Below are 20,046 nucleotides of genomic sequence, written 5' to 3'. Positions count from 1 at the left end.
TCTCAGGGTACTCCACCATATATACCTGACACGTCCTTAAATAACAATGACTGTTAATAGGACGTTCAAAATAAAAAAATAAAAACAATACTTTCACGGTTAAGAATTACTTAAAATGGGAAAAAATGATTTTAGCACACAAGCATTCGCGACAAGACTATGTTAGTATGCGTGATTTATCCATCACGCATTATTTCACTGAGACAATAATTCCCCTGTAAACTTACTAATTATACATAAATAATTGGTGTCACTACTTCTTATCTTATGACGGGCAATGAAAACATATTAAGTGAAAACAGGTCACTGGATTATGAAACAGTCTAAGACTTCAGTTTTTGTTAAACCAATAAAAAGTGACATACCATTTTGTAACGTCATTTGTGATTGGCTTAGCCTAAAGTAAAGACTGGTTAAGACTTGAAAACCGTTTCATGATCTTGGGGACGGGTCATAGTCTGTACTTCGCTAAAGTCCATACAAAATCAGATTCTAGTTAAATACAAACTAAAAGGCCAGTACAACACAATACGGGTCTGTATTGAGTTAAATGCCATTTAGCTACTGATGGTAACTTACTTCATTTGTAAAATGTTTAAGGTTCTTATTAAATTTTCAGAGTTAACGGCACATAAATTGGCATTAGCTATGAAAATAATAACGAACAAACACGTTATCCTGTGTTTTAAATACCAAACCTCTTAATAAGATAACCGTATGAAATAGGTTTTTATTGTCCAATCACATTGTGTTTTGATGATGTGTTTTTATGATTTTTGTTTATTAAGTCTCATACATGACCGTTACTACATTGCACAGGTATGGTTATGTGTGCTGATCTCTGCCCTATCTACGGAGAATCTAATGTCGGGGCCATCGCCGAAATTTCTACACCGACGTTCGAAACCAGTGATACAGGTAATTACTGAACAGTGAAACTTACGTTATTCAATAACTATGTAGTAATTACTTAACTGTTAAACCTACATTAACCTATTACTATTCATTTTTCACAATGGAAAATCATATGATAAACTCCATATCCTTTTATTAACGTTTATGTATACACATCCAAGTGTGTAATCACCTAGAACGACTATCATTGGTCAATGATTACGATCAACTTTTCACTTTTTGTACAATTATAATAAATACGGCCATTGGCAATAACGTACAGTATTCACAAAGTGCATTCTTATTTTTTTGCGCGAAATGCAGTAAAATATCACTTATATAATGTAAATATGGTTCATTATTTTATCTTACAGAGGATATGTCAGTATGGTACAACTTTGGTATCAGTGGTGACAATGTAGAACGATTTGATGTGGAAGTCAACTCGGGAGATAATGTCGTTACCAGGGAAACATTCTTTGGTAATCATGGTGACGATTGGAATATGATGTGTAACGATCTTCCAAAGAATGCCAACGTATCTGTCACATTCAAGGCAACACATGGAAGTGACTGTTATGGAGAGGCGGGGATTAATGACGTTACTATAAAATATGAAGCCTGTCCCGGTAAGTAATGTCACGTAATAATTACATATATACATTCCGTCTTTGCCTATTACTGAGTTAGCCCCTTGCGGGTAGGTATGGATTGTTACGTCATTATTGTATGAGCGCGATTCACGTCGTTGTCTCCGAAAAATATGATGTTACGTTCGCAAACACATGAAGTCACAATCAATACCTACCTGCAAGGGCAGATAACTCTGTAATATGAAAATACAGAATATAGAATATGGAGCCATTCACATTATCGTTATTTGTGCTGTAATTTTCGTACTAATGAATCAAGATGAACTTTTAATATGTTATTAAACACCAAAAGATACCAACATTTTGAGATTTTCAATGGTTACAATGCATAGGTTTTGATTTTACATATTCATCATTTGAACAATAATTGGTGTTTAATCGTGTATATATATGGCTAGATTATCGCAGAAAAATGAACATATCAACTTTTTCGCTTAGCCATGGAACATATCAAACTTTTCGCTTAGCCATGGAACCTATAACTTTAAAGATGCTCCACTGCCGACAGAGCATAAATGATATTTATCATTTGAACAATAATTGGTGTTTAATCGTGTATATATATGGCTAATTAACACAAAACATAAAATGAAATAATTTATTTTGCCTTTGGTGCATGCGCAATCAGTACTTCATTCCATATAGGATATAGTACCACAATTTTTTTTCGGGACGTAATTAAATAGTTTTCATATATTGTGACTTGAAGTAAAATTAGAAGCTCAAACTTTTCAATGGTGGTAATGGTGTAAAGTAAGTAACTTTTGTAACTGATGAAAAATACTAAAGCGCCTGCTCCTGTTTTTGATAGCGAAAAAATACCATTTGTCTGATCATGCAGGTGTGGAGCATCTTTAAGCTTTATTACACTGTAGAAGTTTGAATTTAACTGCATCACTGTAAAACATCAGTCTCATTATTATAGCTAATTTCATTACATTACAATAATGATATTAATGTCGTCACTGAAGTATACGGAGGTTCTCCGAGTAAGATCATTACTTTCAGATGTTTGGAGTTAATGATATCATTGTCATGGTATTGCTATATAGAGTTTTGGATTTGTATTTTTACCTTTTTTTATTAAAATTATTTTTTACTGCCACATTTTAAATAATTGAGTTGAAAATCTTTTTTGTTACATGATTTTACTTTTGAAATCTGATTAAATGTCTGTAATAGTGAGAAAAATAATGATATAAATATTATAGGGACATCGTCTATTCTCGCGTCATTATCAAATCTTGCATATGATATGTAATACAAAACCATATACATGTATCTCTTAAAGTAAGTTGGTTTATGTATTCCCTCTGCATATCACAGAGTTAGATCTTTTGCGGTAGGTATCAAAATGCAAATACGGAATAGCAATTACTGTCAACAATACTTTCAAAATATAAAACAAACCAGTACAATTCGTTTGATTCTCCCTTTCAGAGCCTCTGGAAGATGTCTGTGGGTTCGAACATCCATATTTGTGTCGATTCAAATCAAACTGCACAGCTGGTTCCAAGTTCCAGTGGTTCGTTACTCAGGGCGGTACGCCGTCTTCCAACACCGGACCTATCGGTGATGGGGGTGGCAATGCCAACGGTAAGAGCTAGAAGCCTGACTCCATTTTGTGTGCGATCACGTCAGTTTTTCTTAGTATTCGGTTCATTTGTAAATTAATACTGTTCAATAAGGACGAAAATATGCTTCAGACTTCAAATATTCGATTATAGCTGTAATCTTATTTTGAAAATTTACAGGCTTTCTTGTGTATTTTGGTATGTAATGTATCATAATATGAAACCTGTTTTTTATCAGGGCCCAGTTTCATGAACATTCCTTAACTCTAAGGAATTCCTTAACTTTAATTTTCCTATAGAAAAACATTACAAAAGTTAAGGAAAACATCTTAAGTTAACGAACATCCCTTATAATCTGTAATGCTTTCCTATAAGAATTTTAAGTTAAAGGATTCCTTAAGTTTAAGGAATATTCATGAAACTTGGCCCCGACTCTGTTTTAACTGTAATTCTAAAGATCTCATTATGGACAAAACCAAATGTGTAAGGATTAACATTTTGTTCTTTATTTAAGCATTATTCTCAGTATCTTTTGGGGTTATTAAGTCATAGACAAAAAACGGAAGGACATTTTTAATAGGCGCGAAGCATCTATGAAAAAGAATTTCCGTCCGTTTTTTGTCTATGACTTCGTAACCCCAAAAGATATTGAGAATTAATCTTATAGTTTAATTTAGATAACTCAATCAGGTACTAATTAGGCATAAATTTCCGCAATCTTTCTTACTTTAACAATAAAATAAATTGAGTTTTGGCGCATTGATATCTTATTCAATTAATCAGTTTGGCCAATGACTGTGCCGCTTTTAAAATCCGCCGCGAAAAACGTTTTGTATTTATGACGTCATAATATGTGACGTACAATTCTTTGGGTCTTAGAAAAATATCCTCAAAGATCTAATCAATAGAAATGGTTGTAACATGTTCAATTTAACTATGTAGTGATAAAGTAAATTATTTTTAAGCCAATGAAAATGCTTGTTAAATTGAATTAATTTTACATAAGCTCGGGGTGGCCAGAACAGGAGAACATTATCATTTGTATTCATATCCAATCCATGAAGCAAGAGTGATACCACTGTTAACCATATTCCAAAACTACATTTCATTTATATAGTTGTAAACTGTGTGTTTTTAATTTTCATACCTGGTAATTCGAAACCTGCGTGTAAGAAAGCTATAGTTGCTGCAGGTTGTATCTTTCATAACAATCACCAGTGTATTGATGAGAATCGTCGAATCCCAAATTACAGTCCTATACGCATAATAGCTACCTTGGATAAAGGGTTGTTGTCGTCAGATTAATTATTTTATGTTGATGTTATAGGAAGCTTTGCAGTCGTGGAAGGTTCCCTGGGAGCAGCAGGCGATATGACAACGATGTGGTTTGAGGAATTTGACAGCTCAAGCTACAATAACCCGGCATTGCGTTTTAAGTATCACATGTATGGTGAGGAGATGGGGGATTTAATAATACAAGCCCGCGATATGGAATCCACTCCAACATTTTCTAGTCAACAGGACGTTTCTATGACCATCTCTGGACAGCAGGATGGACATTGGTTAAGCAAATGTATTCAGTTTTCTCCCAGTAGAAGAACATCTATTTCTTTCACGGCAACACACAAGGGAGGACTGAAGAATGACATAGCCATCGATGATGTTTCGGTCTCTGATGCTGTGTGTGAAGGTATGTTAGACCCCAAAACGTCCTAAATGACCTAGGCTAATTTAAAGTTTTAACAGATTGATAAACTCTGTAGGTAAATATGATAATATGTAGCAAGCACATAATTAATGTCTATGCAGAATTTGGTGTGTTCAATACTGCTATTAAGCTATACAAACACTGTTAATCAAATCATTTTGTTAAGTACGATTTTGAAAATATTTTTGAAACAGATATGGAAATCACTTTAAGGTATACAAAATAAAACCAAACTCGGGAAATTGTCTCCGCCCTTGGAGCATGTGCTTTGTGCAAACATTGAATTGAATCCCAAGTGACAAATAAAGTCTCGAGTTAACCAAAATATATTATATATAATTAAGTATATCAGTATAATGCTATTAAATCTCAAATGTTGGCAATCATGGTCTTACAATTACTCAAAATCGTTGGGTTTAATGTTTTGAAAATGAAAATTCAATTTCATTATAGTCAATTATATGAAGCTTGATCTTCGATACCCACAATAATTGCTGTAATAATTTTGTTTAAATCATATTGGACGATAGCGACCATTTTGATAAACAATTTGGATTCAAGAGTTTAACAGTTGCTTATCGGAGCATACTTTCAATGAAAGTAAACATTCACATGTGGATTTTTTTAAAACAGGGATAAGGACATGGTTGTCAGTTTCCTTGATATATTCTATATAACCCCTGTATTATTTTAAAAATGCTCCACCACCGACGAACGGTAGTTTTTTCTCTATAAAAACAAGAGCAGACGAATTAGCATTTTTCTTCAGTTACAAGAGTTACTTACTTTACACCATTACCACAATCAAAAATTTTGAGTTTCTTATTTCAAAAAATATGAGAAAATAATTAATTGCGTCCTCAAAAAATTCCATGTCACTATGACCTATATGAAATTAAGTACTGAGTGTGCATACACCAAAAAAAACTATCTATATATATTTGTTGTGTTAATTTGACATACACACAATTAAACGATCAATTATTATTCAAATGATGGGTATCATTTATTCTCTGTCGGCGATGGAGCATCTTTAACAATATGCAGAAACAGTTAAAACTACTAAACTTTTTTATTGTTTGAATTTTTATATATGATATGGAAAAGAATCATTGATCTTTTTTAAATGACATATACCGTCACTGTTATTTTAACTTTAAAACAGTGCCAAATCCAACCTGTGATTTTGAGACGTCGCCTTTCCTTTGTGGATATCTGAATGTATCTGACGGACTCAGAGGTCAAGAACCTTTTTACCATGTGAATTATGAATATATGGACGACATTCTTCCAGAAGTTTCTAAAAATCGTACAGGTAATTATAAGTACTTACAGGTGCTGCTTAAGATACTTGATACTCTTAAATACCTGGTTCTGCATCAGCCAGTGAAAATAGCAATATCATATTTAGTTAAAAAAGAATGTATTTCATTTTTTACTATTAAGAGAATGAATGCTATTCACTTATGCCAGTTTAAATCTGAAAAGAAAAAAAAATAATTGCGAAATGTAAAATGTGAATTCTATTTGTGTGCACGCAGTGTAAGAACATCTAAAACAATGTTTTATCATATCAAAAGACACTAGTTCATTTTGGGTTGATAAACAATCGATACAAAATCAAATTTAAAATATATGCAGATATATTTGCAAACAATTTTTTTTCCAAATTATTTTCAATTTGAATATTAAAAGATACAATTTTGTAAGAAATAATGATAATGACACACAGGCAAAGCACCACACATGAAATACGTCATGCGTGAAACGTATGATGTTCATGTGGAATTATCAGACGTGGTTGAGGTGAAAAGAGCACACTCATATATCATGCGTGAGATTCACATATTAAAGTATCATATGAGAAACAACACATTTCTTTCGAAAATCGTATCGAAAATGCATTGTTTTCTGGAATAAATGAATAATATATGTTTTAGGTTACTTTATGGGATCCTCTGCCAGTGCCTGGGGCATTACGCCGAAAATGATATCCCCACCAATCATTACCAGTGGGTCTACCTGTGTGATGTTTGACTATTTCTTGTGGATTCCTAACTACTACGGACAATACATCCAAAACGCCAGTCTTTCTGTCTACCTGACTGACCGGAAAGGTCAACAAAGTCGAGCCTGGAACGCGCATTACAACGATAAGTCGCTTACATGGAAACGCGGACGTCTCCAACTCGATATTGATAGTAACAGTCGGATTATGTTCACAAAGCCCTACTCCTATGCTTGGGTCGCCATTGACAACGTCGAGATCATGTCTGGAAACTGTCCCCCGCTAGGTAAGTGTGACTCTATTCCATCTTTGCATATTACAGAGTTACCTCCCTTGCGGATAGATATCGATTGTTACGTCATTATTTTGTGAGCACAATTCACGCGTTTTTTCCGAAAAGTAGGACATTCCGTTTGAAAACACATGACGTCACAATAAATACCTACCCGCAAGAGAAGATAACTCTGTAATATGCAAATACAGAATAGCTTAAAATGACACCGCAGAATTTCGCGTTCTAGAATTTTCTGTCAGTAACTCAAAAAAAATTTTTTTTTATCAAATGACTCGATGTTGGAGCTTACCACCAGAAAAAGTTTACAATAGATTGTGTAAAATAAGTGAAATAGTGGGAAAAAATTTGAAAGAGTTTTCTATGTCATGGCTATAAGATCCCGAGATCGGAATGTTATAACCTTTTATCATATTTCGATTTAAGAAATATTAGAGTTAATTTTTAATTAGCTTCATGTAAATTAATAAATGTACACCCCTGTATTAAACAAAATAATGAAAATTATCATTAGAAGTGCAAAACGTCAATAGTTGAATTGCGCTTAGGTGATACCTGCATGCAGTTTAAATCAAGATTTGTGAATTATGTTTAGAATGTGAACGTGACGAATTTGTCTGCTCTGACCGTTGTATCGAAACTGACCAGCGTTGCGATAAAGTTCAGGATTGTTTCCTGGGAGAGGACGAGACGAATTGTGGTATGTTCTCCGAAAATGATGTTTTCAAATAAAAGAATATCTAATAACTTATGTCATGGCATGCTCATATTCTTAAGTTGTACTATTAGAACATATACAGTAAATTGTCATAAAGAGTACAATAAACTGTGTAATCTTTATCTCTTAAATTTGATTTATCCCATGTAAAAAATCGAACTCGCGACCTAGCGGTTCAGAGCTAGTGATATTATCATAACACTTAAGTTCGGCCATCTTGGCCACTTCAGGTTATACTATATCACATAAGGAAATGTACACTGTATAATAATGTTCTAGAGGGATTGTTTGATGTTTACAGGTGAAAGTTTAGGGTGTAACTTTGAGACAAAGTATCAGTGTGGATACAGGAATGCGACTGGATTGAACGGATGGTTCTCTTCAATGACCCAATTATACACTGGCAATGGCTATCAAAGGGCCAAGTCAGAAGGTTAGAAGTTTTCATTAATATAGTAATATAGCTATCCGCGTGATGTAGTAATTTCCCCCAAGCTCAATAGTAATATATTGTAGCCGGATTTGACTAGGTCGATCATCGGTGACCAGGTAGCTCAGTCGGTAGAGCGCTCGGCTAGTGTTCTGAGGGTCCCGGTTTCGAATCCCGGTCTGGCCGCTACATTTTCTCCTCTGAAATTAACCTAAACTCAATGACAACTTAGATACATGCAAAAGATTAGTTTCATTAGTGGAAATCAAAGACAGGAATCCACTTGACTGCTAAAAATGATTTTCTATAAATAACATTTTATTGGTTAGAAGTTTGAGGTTATTTTTTCCTAGACTGAAAGAATTGTACGTCGAGTATTATGACGTCAACACGAAGAACGTTTTCGCTAAAGCGGCAGTCATTGGCCGAAATTAACAATTGACTAAGATGTCAATGCAGCACATCTCAACAACAGTAGTAAAAAACTAATAGAAAACAGACATTTTTATAAACGATTGAAGCTTCGCGTCTATGAAAAATGTCCCTTAATTTTTGTCTAACTTCGTCAATCCAAATAATTTAAAGAACAATGCTTAAATAATCCATTTCTTATTATTTGATAGCTACTTTCATTGGTTTCCGAACTGAATCGTATAGTGGCAGAGATAGCTACAGTACTTGGCGCCTGGAGTCACCAAAGATACCAATAAATGAAACTATGTGCATGAGGTTCTATTATTTCGGAAACGTAGACTCTTTAAGTGTAAGACAAGAAGGTTTTTACGATGGACATACTGATAGAAACATACACCACGAGGAGGAATGGCGTCCAGGACAGGTATGTATAAAATTCAGCAATTTAAAGTTAAACCATAGAGTTTCGAGTAGTGGCGAAGAGTTCTCGTTCTTAAATGTATATCTTGCATTTCCTCTGTTTGAATATAACCATGATAACCTTACCCATTCATTTATTTGAAAAAAGTCATTCAATTTTAACTATAATTAAGACTTATTTCATACATGTATCATGCATTTAATTTCTTGTATTTTATTTCATTGGCTGGATTGCATATAAACATATTAACATTATTTGTAAAGGAAAGACATAATCTGTGAAATAATTAAGTATGAGGAGAATTATCTTATATTTTATATAAAAAACTTCATATCAACACAAAGCTTATAGCTAATTTAAAAATAACAATTTCAATGAACCTTAATTGACAACAACGGAACAGCTAGCCAAGTGCAAGTTTGTTTTTTGTATGTTTTTCTTTTGTCGAATTGTTCACCAGTCCTTTATACATATGTTACATAAATTCCCAATTAGTCTTTTGTCAGGGGGTATGAATTTTTTTCATTGTCAATTATTGTGCAATGTTATATGTGCAATGTATTATTTGACACGTCCTATACTTCAATAACGGTTAGCATGGAAACAAAAGTTATTGATAGGCTTACAATTCGTCTTTATACAAATACCGACATGTTTTCAGGTGGATATGGTGATTTATTAACTCGAGAAAGCGATATCACCTGATGCCGAAGGCCGAAGGTTATATCACTTTCGAGGGTTTATAAATCACAGTATCCACCTAAAATGTTCTGGTGGGTATCACGTTGTATCGTGGCGGGAAAGTGTAGTTTCAGCCAATAAGGAGCGAGCAGAACACACAGCCATATAATAATGCCCTTTGTCACCTTGTTTTATATCTGAATAGTATCCACTTTAGCTTGTTCTTTGAATCTCGCTCTTAGTGGTTTAATCTGTACAAAGTCGGTGTGACATTTCACCTCTTATTCCGTCTTTGCATATTACAGTTAGCTCCCTTGCGAGTAGGTATCAATTGTTACGTCATTATTTTGTGAGTACAGTTCACGTCGTTTTCTTCGAAACGTATGACATTACGCTCGCAAACTCAATATGTCACAATCATTACCTACCCGCAAGGGCAGATAACTCTGTAATATGCAAATACTGAATATTCTTATTTGTATTCTAGGTTACCCTCATGCCCAGTGGTCCGGAAGGAGTAGCGGTGCACTTCGATGTCTATCTCGCATATTATTACAACACTTACTACTTTGGACTCGACGATATATCCCTTTCACCTGGAAACTGTTCGGAGCCTATAGGTAAATTTAACAAGCCACTTTTAATACATACTTTTTTGCATACAAGTATATTTCACATATTTTTATCAATTAGGAAGTAATGAAAATAAAATGTTGCAAAAACAGGCAAAGTCTTGATGTAGTATAGCTTCGTGTCTGAAATGAAATCACTTTGTAAAAGTAAATAAACACATGAAGGTAAAATTAATAGGGCTTCGGTATAGCATTGTACATGATTTTAAAGTTTATTTGGCATTGTAGTAGAGAGATTTTTTTATCGTGATCAACTATGTAGAGACATGATCGTCTTTCAAACCTATTTATATCAGTAGTATTAGCCCAAATGTTCTGGCAAATTGATGTAATACATACCCCTTCCATATCGCCCTAAAGATCCATGGTAAAAATAAAATACTAGTAATACAATGTATATCTATTATAGAAAAAAAATCTACATTAGTTTATATTTATTACGCCTTCCTTCTTCTAAGAAATACGCTTGGTTAGTTTCATATAAGTTATATAAATCGTATGTCAATAAGGCCTCAAAAGAAATAGGAAGATTACATAAAACCTTTATATTTTAATGCAGATTGTGACAATGGAATCGATTGCTATGATGTGTGTTTGCCGGCAACAACCATTTGCGATCGTTCATGGGATTGCTCTGACGGAAGAGACGAGAGCGACCTACTATGTCGTAAGTGCCAAACTACTGCTAAAACGTAGCTGGGGTTGTTTTACTCCGCGAATTAAATATTTACTTCAGTTTCATTTTATTCAATTGTTACATAGTAAATACGTTTTTAAAGACAGTTGGTTTATGTAAACATCACAGTATGACTCCTAAAGAATGCAAACTCTAAAATCTAGATAATAAGCCATGGCTCTCAGGCTTTCTTTCAGAATCGGCCTATTAATCCTGTAAGGTATGAAAGGCTTACTTACGAGACCGTCTTAATTTCGAACGATTCCATTGGTGTTTAAATTGAATAATTCAAATTAAAACAAACCGTATATTGTATAAAGTACATGAATTATATATGATAATTAATACAAATATGCATTTATTTATACATATGCATGTATTTATGCATATAATGAAAATAAAATTTTTAGATAATTTCCTTGACAGGAACTCAAGGCTTACTTTCAAGTGCGGCCTATTTTCAAAACTGACATATTTTCAAGATACAGTTGACATTACACAGTTATTTCCCTTGCGGATAGGAATTGATTGTGACGTCATTATTTTGTGAGCGCAATTCACGTTGTTTTCTCCGAAACTTATGACATTACGCTTCCAAACACATGACGTCACAATCAATACCTACCGGCAAGTGCAGATAACTCTGTAATATGCAAATTCAGAATACACACAATATATAGGTTTACTTACCTGATGTCCTGTATGAAATGCATATATATATATATATCATTGGTGTTATTTTGAAATATTTTAACCACCAAAATTATCCGTTTATGAAGTAGACCATTTACAGTGAAAATATTGTTAATTTATTTAACCGAGTACTTGTTTATACCTCTGAATACAATGCAAACTCAATTTTTAGCCAATGAAATCACCTGTGGCTTTGAACAGCCCTATACTTGCGGATATTTTACAACTTCGACGTATTGGAGTCGTGTGAAGCTCAACGCAGGGACGAATCCATCATATACGAACAAAGGCGACTCGACAGGTAATTTTCTGTAATTTCACTTTATTGTTGCTTCGTATGCACTTATTCCTATGATTATGCTTACTTAGATTTGCTACTTCAAGAGGATAACATAATGAATTAGTTTGATGGTTAATTTTATTATGTAGAAACACGTAGCAATAGTAATTTACGTACTTACGAACATTGCAAACGTGAAATTTGAGAAAGGAACATGGAATATTATCTTGATTAAAATTTGTAAATTGCCCTATAGAAAAAATAGCTATTTAGCACAAAAATTGAGCAGAAAATGACATGATCAATAACATTTCTATTGAATGTAGTAATTCTTTTTTCTCGTCTAATGTTCTATAGGATGCATGTCTATTTATGTAATAAAAAATATGAAGTTGTTCCCAGCAAATTCGTAGTGCCGCTAAATTAGGTTTTGTGCTCAGTTACAACAAACCTGATTGTGCATCATTCATTATTTGATTTTCAAAAAATTCTTCTCAGTCATGATTGATTCAAAACTTCTCTGACATTATAGGACATATGATGAGATTCGAATACAGCGACAACTATGGCAGCTATGATCTAAATTCACCACGTAAGAACGTCAGCTCAGGATGTGTATCTTTCTGGTACCACATTCAATGGGGTATATCCGGCGGATTGAGCGTTTACGATGCCACCAATCAAACCTGGCCACTATTCACGGACAACGGTGATTACTTTGGCAATGATTGGCGTCAGGCGAGTGTTCCAATTAAGGGCGGATGGAACGCTGGCGTTATCTTTCGGGCAAAAGGTGGAATGTTTAATGGTAAACCGACTGGGGTTGCCATCGATAATGTCCTTTATGAATCCCAGCCTTGCGCGACATTTGTTCGTAAGTATAAATTAATATTTGATTTAGTAATCTATCAACATACACAATAAGAAAGGGAGGCAGAAAGAAGAGCCAAGATGGTTCATTTGAAGTAAAACTTATAGTGATAATCGTTATCTGATAGAAATTTCATCAAATAATAATAGTTTGCAAAGCAATTCGTCTTCCATATAAGAAAACAAAAACATGTGGGAGACTTAATTAATAATATAAGTGATTTACTCAATTAAATGATGATTTCCGTTTATGTAAATTCATTTGACACATTAAAGATCTAGAATTCTCTTGACATTTAGGTTACAAGAGTACACAAACGGCTGCTCGCATACATTTGTATAGATGAATGTCGAATAGGAATAAAAAACGAAATCTAAATTACCACTGCAAAAGTCCTGAAAAAGAAATGGTAATTTGATCAGCGCTTACCGTGTTTTATGTCAAACAAGCCAATATAGAGAGGTGAAACCCAACTCCTTGGAACCCTAACTCGCCCAGTGTCCTCACAACAATACGGTAAAATTCAGTTCAAGGTTTTTCTTGTCTTAATTTCAGCCCCAGGACGTTGTGACTTTAACTGTTCTACAGACATTCCAACACAATGTATTCCTTACACCAAGGAGGATGATGGTATTCAAGATTGTCCAAATGCTGCAGATGAGTCTTGGATATCATATTCAACTACCACATCACCAACGGCAACTAGTCAAACCCCAGGTACTGAAAATATAAGTTTGTATTACAGAAGGCTTTTGAATGTGAAAAATGTTGCTCATATTACGGATTGACAAATTAAAGTGATCAACAAGTGCCCGCAAAGCATAAATAAATCTTTCATACCCGCAGTGGTATTTATATGTTTCGATGCATAACCTATTATGTCACAGTATCTAGATAAACTAGAGAAAATTGGAAATGGTAGGTCTTCAATATGGCTAATTTTCTTTACTATATTGCCTTAAGTTGTCTAGTTTATTCCATCACCGAAACCCGACACTTCGACATTATGATCATGGAAGTTCTTAGTGCAAGACAGGACACCAGTCTCAGTTCGCCCCTGCCACCCGTCTATTTCTGCAAACGAGATGTGAAATGAACTTTAATTAGCTCCAAATTAAGATCCTTTACATATATACATTATTAATATTTAGTACATCACATGATAATTACTAGGAATTGGATAACAGCCATGGTCTATTTTGCGACTCAGTTCCCTATCCTTCTTGACTACGGGAGACTATACCTGACTACGGGAACTATACAAAAGTATATTACCCGGGAATGAGCACGTGACAAAATATATGACGTCATAATGAATGTCGTGTGACGTACTAAATCTATTATAGCCCTTGCCTCTGGAACAGTTTTCCTATAGTGTTGTCTGGGGAGGTAAAGTCCCCTCGTCTTCGATTCGGGGGCTATACCTCGCCAGACAACACTATAGGAGAACAGTTCCCTCTGAAAAAGGGCCATTTTAGAATAATACACTCTCTTTATACACATAGTAATATATTTTGTCCCCAGGTGGAGGTGAATACCGATGCACGTTTGAAGCTTATGATTATTCATGCTTTTTAAAGAATTCTACAGATGATGATTTTGATTGGACAACACAATCGGTAAGTAATCATCGTTTGAATCCTATGATGTTGTTGTGTAGGAAATTGCTTTATGTCTGCCTAGTATCCACTTATTGTACACGAGCTCTTAGGCATACTTAATTATAATTAAGTAAAGTATCTTGTATCATGGAATATCTGATGTCATTATTACTTTTACAAGATTCTATATAAATTATTATGGATACGGATTAGATAATTATCCACCTCAACACTAATTCTGCTTGAATACCATATAGTATAGCACCGGGTCGTCAAACACTGGCCCAAGCATTGCATACCAAGGACAATACTACAGTTACATCGAAACATCCTCACCAAGGTCGGTTGGAGATGTCGCTCGGCTAGTGTCATCTAACCTAACACTAGGTAAGATTAATTAACTTTTAACTTTAATGGAGGCTTTTTTTTATTCTGTACATCGCTTACATCCACCCATATGAATATGATATTATATGTAACCAGTGCAGAATACGGTGAAAACAGGAAAATTCAATGCTTCATGATGTAAAACCTCTCATGTGATATTTATATACTAAACAATGATTTGATATTTATCATATGAATATCATTTATTAACGTGTTTAATTTAATTATATAAGTGCCGATCACAGAATGGCAATCCCATGATTGCTATCATGATATACGGAATACATTAACAACTTCAGTGATGTGAGTTTAATCTATTTACAGGTAATGACAGCTGTTTGTACTTCCATTACCACATGTATGGCGGCGACATTGACTCTCTCTCTATATATGCCGGTTCCCATGGTAACATAACCAAGGTCTGGTCTATGTTTGGTGACCAAGGTAACGCATGGAATCTGGGAGTGGCTTCCATCCCTGTGCGACATGCACACCCAAATATGCAGTACATTGATGATGTAACAGTAAGTACAGTAGTCCCTGCCTTAACGACCACCTGCCTAATAAGGCAACATTATTTGGTCTTTGGTCACACGATACCAATATCAAAACAATTTGACCTCATTTATTTATTTCAATATATTCTCTTTTATTATCTCTTTCCAAATATTTTCGACACAATAAACCTGTAGAATGCTAACTTCCTCTGTAGGGTATTGAGACAGTGGTCGTTTCTTATTTTTTCAATAGATTGAAATTGAAGCAACGCGAGGTAACGGTTACCAAGGCGATATTGCCATAGACGATGTGCGTCTTATTGACGGAGACCAGTGTGACTCGGGTAAGTTAGATTCAGTTTGGTCTAAAATTTATTCACAGTTTTGAAATCGAAAAAAACATGTGTGATATTGTTCAAAAGAAAGTCAGTATGTATGAATCAATGTAGAACTGATTTTTAGCAAATTATTTTTTTTGTTTTAAGACAATAATCCTGATGCCGAAGACATAAACATTCGACTAGTTGGTGGCAATAGATACAGCTATGGACGAGTAGAGATTAAACGAAAAGGATCATACTACATGCCTATATGCAACAACGCCTGGACTGACGAAAACTCATATGTTGCTTGCCGAGAACTTGGCTTTGGGTGAGTGTCCAATTACAGTGAAACTTGCCTTATTGACCATCTCTGTGTGAAGAACACCTGCTTAATAAAACCATTGTCCTGAATTCCAAATTGCAAGTTTTAAAAGATTCGGCCTGCATTTACAGATCTCTTGTGCTTGTATAGCTAGAGATTAGCAGCAATTTGAAATTCTGAATAAAAACCACGTTTACGTGATAACATTTTCGACAGTCATCTGCATGCCAAGGTCAAACGGGTGCAATGTGTAAGTATTTTGTAGTCAAATCCGTTCACAGAATAGGTGACGGTTCCTGTTATAGACACTAGTAAATATAAACGTTCCTAACTCGATACAAACAACGACAGGACATCTCATCGTGTTAAATAGCAATCATCATTTGGCATTTTCTCAATATTATTTTCAGATCTAATGTGACGACCTTGACCTATACTGATGATGAATTCGGGAGGGCTTCATCTTCTAACTTCCACTACAAAAGCTACTCATGTCTCGGCTCTGAAGAAAGTCTGAGTCAATGTCCGTCATACTCATACAGTTGTTATTCAAGTGCCAATCATGTCGGAATATCCTGTTCGGAAGGAGGTAGAGTTAACACTTACATTGTAGTAAACGTTAGCAATATTCCGAGTATTTATAAGAGAGAAGGATTTTTCACTCGGGGATTTGGACAATTACATCATGAGTGCTTTTGTTTTTGTGCATTGACCGTGACGCTGGGCGACGGCTGATTTTGATATCGGCTGGTGTAAACTTTAATGTACGTAGCTTGCGGGTACTAGGCTTGCCATCTTACTTTCTGAAGAGGCCCAACTTTTCATTAGCTGTCGTATTTTTTAATGCAAATTTAAGACATTTCTTCCTTCCTTAAAACAAGGACTAGATATCGTAAAATGTAAAAAAAAAGTTTTATTTTGGTGTTTTACTCGATCAGACAAATATTGTTGAGAAACGTGGTTTTTATTCCCGGTTCATAGGCATCTCGCGTAGTGTTGAGTAATGTAAAGAGACAATGACAAAAACTTCTCACTCATACATGTAGCTCCTTCCAATATCCCAAATATACAATTTTCGATGCCATTTTAATTGAAATATCATAGTCAAATATCTAAACGTTTGTTATTGGTTTTACACCGTTTAACTAATACCAACTTAAATGAACCGTAAATTTCTTAACTTTTATTGTCTAATAAAGTTCAAACGAGAGCAGCAATTGTTGCATCATCAGTTATTAAAAATTCCATTTAACTGATGATGTCTAAACATTTTAAACAAAATTGTGTTTACTAAGATAAAAGTGATACCACCATTACTTTTTGATTTTGTATTGTAGCTAATGAGGAAAGATCAGATAGAAAAACATCACGTGGAATACCATCACTGTCCACTGTGAATTTGCTTCCATTTCCGTGTGTTTTCTGTATATGTATCTTTTTTAGTTATCAATCCATTACTGATGCTGAATTGAATGAAGTTATGAGTATATATATTACTGATCTTATTGAAACTATTCATTATAGAGATGTGGGCTTCCAAATAGACATTTCCACCAACTGAGCGGATGTGAGAATGAGCTGTGAATGTGAACTCTGACGGGGGTCATCTCAAAATGTTATTTGTTATTCTTATGCTTTTGAAACTATAATACGTAATTTTGTTGTCAGCATTTAAAAGCACGCTTAGCTCAGTCGGTTAGCCAGCCATTAAGTGACACGAGGGTCCCTAGTTCGAAGCACATCTGGTGGGGACGAAATATATCATTTTTTATATAATGCATTTTAACAAAATGAATATAAAACAGATAACCGATTTATTTTATCATGCACAATTCGGACTTGTCATACAACAATATACATATAAACTATGAGTACAGTTGATAATACCAGTATGATCACACTCTTTGGGTTGACACAGGAAAATGTAATCCGGGGGGGGGGGGGGGTAAGATAATCGTAAGTTGTCAAACAAGAGGCTGTACACCGAGTGCTTTGCAGAGTTGAGGTTTCCTTTCGTAGGCCTACACAAAAGAGGGTGAAAGATACTTTTTTTTTACCTTGTGCGCCACGTCGTTGTCTCTAATAGGAACGGGTCAGCAATGCAAGCAATGATGTCAGAATTATAACGTGACCCGAATAAATCGTCGTCGTCATTGTGACGTCATTGAATTTGTGTCAAGACGTAATGCAACTGTTACCGCTACGTTGGGATAGTTGTGTCGCGACATCTTAATTTTTTTATCCCAGGGCGAGATAGAAAATTAGATAGAATTAATATCATATTAATAAAAAAAGAAAATCCAGCCAAGGCATTAGCTGATCACTTATAGGTAACAGATTTTATTAATCTTTCCTTTAGCAACCATGGAATACCCTTGAATGATTTAATTTCATTTGTTACGCTCATTTCTATTGCTTAGTTCTTTGAGGTTATTTTTCCATAGCCCGAGAGAACTGTATGTCAATTATGACGTCAAGCATACAAAATGGTTTCGCGGGGAATTTTAAAAGTGGCAGTCATTGGCCAAATTGAATTATTGGATAAGATATCACTGCGCCACATCTCAATTTGTTTTACCGTAAAAGTAAGTAAATTCACGGAATTTATGCCTAATTGAGATATCCCCCATTGGATAGATATGTGTTGCTCCTGCTGTACGGCGACAACTTCTCTTCAATTTATTGACACAGAAGTAAAATAAAAGTAGAAATAAGATTGATTTTTGGTTTGTCACCTTAGTTACGTATCCGTGTAAATGTGTGTGTATGTTTTTTTCTTAAATTTTATTTGTATTATATCTTCTGACTACCGTAGATTGATTCATAAATTGTGTAATTGTGTAAGTAAACGGACAAATAAACTGACGTGGCCCTATTATATTATTACACTATAACGAATAAATTTACATTGATGATTTGTCAATACATGTGAAACGTATTAGTTTTAACAATTGAAACGAGGTTGGGATAGCACACATACAGACATATATCAAACTTTATATCACACGATTAACTTTTGAGACGACCCCCGTCAGAGTTCACATTCACAGCTCATTTTCACATTCGCTCAGTTGGTGGAAATGTCTATTAACCCAAGTGCCTAACCGATTTTATTGGTCTTTCTTTAGCTTGTCATGGGGCAACAATGGCGTGCCTAGCTCCCGGCGAATCAGAAGATGACAAGACACAGGTTACTTGTGTACCTGAAGGATTGTGGTGTGACGGGAAAGTAGATTGTCCGCATGCAGAGGATGAGCATTACTGCAGTATGTAATATTTAGCATTCGAACTAGACTGGCCACCAAACCTAAGTTGCCGATAAGACTTTCTCAGCAGAGTTCTTTACTAGATTATCTCCCCTTAGTTTGAAACTTAGAATCAGACATGTAGTAGGGACAATAATAATGAAGCCAAATTTAAGTGATTTTTTGAATATTATAGAGACTGGTGGCCAGTCTATATTAGAACCATCGCAACTCCAAATTGTCAGTCCTGGTCAATCATATGTGATGCTACAAGTGATTGGCTTAGCAAGGACTTAGGTTTTAGATTACTTGATGGGGTATCTGAAGAGGGATGTTTGTATGTTTATTGTTTTAAATGTTTTCTATATCTGTTATTGAACTGATTTCTTTCCTGTGTACCAGTCTTATGTTTAATACTTATATTGAAGATATTCTTATCAACATAATTCCAAGGCTGGTTGTGTTTATTAATCAAACTAAACAGCCTTAACTTCTACTAGGACTTAACCTAGATGCCTATATAAACTGCTTATAAATACCTTTCAGGTACTTGCGATCAACAAACAGAATTTGAATGTCACAATCATAAATGTATCAACGCTTCAATGCGATGTAACGATGTAGATGACTGTGGTGACAGATCGGACGAGTTCCATTGTGGTAAAATTCTTTCCATTGTTGTTTGAAATTCCTTAAAAACATGACTTCATGGTTTTTCTTGGTGCA

The 20,046-nt window shown here is 34.7% G+C and overlaps 1 protein-coding gene across 4 annotated transcripts in view; it reads left to right on the top strand.

Moving 5' to 3' along the window:
- LOC138309095 (uncharacterized) overlaps nt 1-20,046 on the top strand; it is a 206,746-nt gene that overhangs the window by 172,303 nt on the left and 14,397 nt on the right. For all 4 annotated transcript variants that reach the window (XM_069250234.1, XM_069250232.1, XM_069250235.1 and 1 more), the window contains 22 exons: nt 820-918; nt 1,269-1,523; nt 2,988-3,143; nt 4,449-4,811; nt 5,995-6,144; nt 6,770-7,123; nt 7,725-7,829; nt 8,149-8,280; nt 8,901-9,115; nt 10,281-10,413; nt 10,985-11,092; nt 11,967-12,095; nt 12,607-12,948; nt 13,501-13,662; nt 14,470-14,564; nt 14,804-14,933; nt 15,258-15,457; nt 15,684-15,774; nt 15,916-16,081; nt 16,486-16,664; nt 19,204-19,341; nt 19,867-19,980. In XM_069250234.1, coding sequence (XP_069106335.1) covers nt 820-918; nt 1,269-1,523; nt 2,988-3,143; nt 4,449-4,811; nt 5,995-6,144; nt 6,770-7,123; nt 7,725-7,829; nt 8,149-8,280; nt 8,901-9,115; nt 10,281-10,413; nt 10,985-11,092; nt 11,967-12,095; nt 12,607-12,948; nt 13,501-13,662; nt 14,470-14,564; nt 14,804-14,933; nt 15,258-15,457; nt 15,684-15,774; nt 15,916-16,081; nt 16,486-16,664; nt 19,204-19,341; nt 19,867-19,980 — 3,816 coding nt within the window. The remainder of the gene's footprint in view (nt 1-819; nt 919-1,268; nt 1,524-2,987; nt 3,144-4,448; nt 4,812-5,994; nt 6,145-6,769; nt 7,124-7,724; nt 7,830-8,148; nt 8,281-8,900; nt 9,116-10,280; nt 10,414-10,984; nt 11,093-11,966; nt 12,096-12,606; nt 12,949-13,500; nt 13,663-14,469; nt 14,565-14,803; nt 14,934-15,257; nt 15,458-15,683; nt 15,775-15,915; nt 16,082-16,485; nt 16,665-19,203; nt 19,342-19,866; nt 19,981-20,046) is intronic.

Source organism: Argopecten irradians, chromosome 15 (genome assembly GCF_041381155.1).
Source record: "Argopecten irradians isolate NY chromosome 15, Ai_NY, whole genome shotgun sequence".
NCBI classification, from domain to species: Eukaryota; Metazoa; Mollusca; class Bivalvia; order Pectinida; family Pectinidae; genus Argopecten; species Argopecten irradians.
The sequence above is the reverse complement of the archived record's forward strand: the minus strand, read 5'-3'. Positions and strand labels throughout refer to the sequence as shown.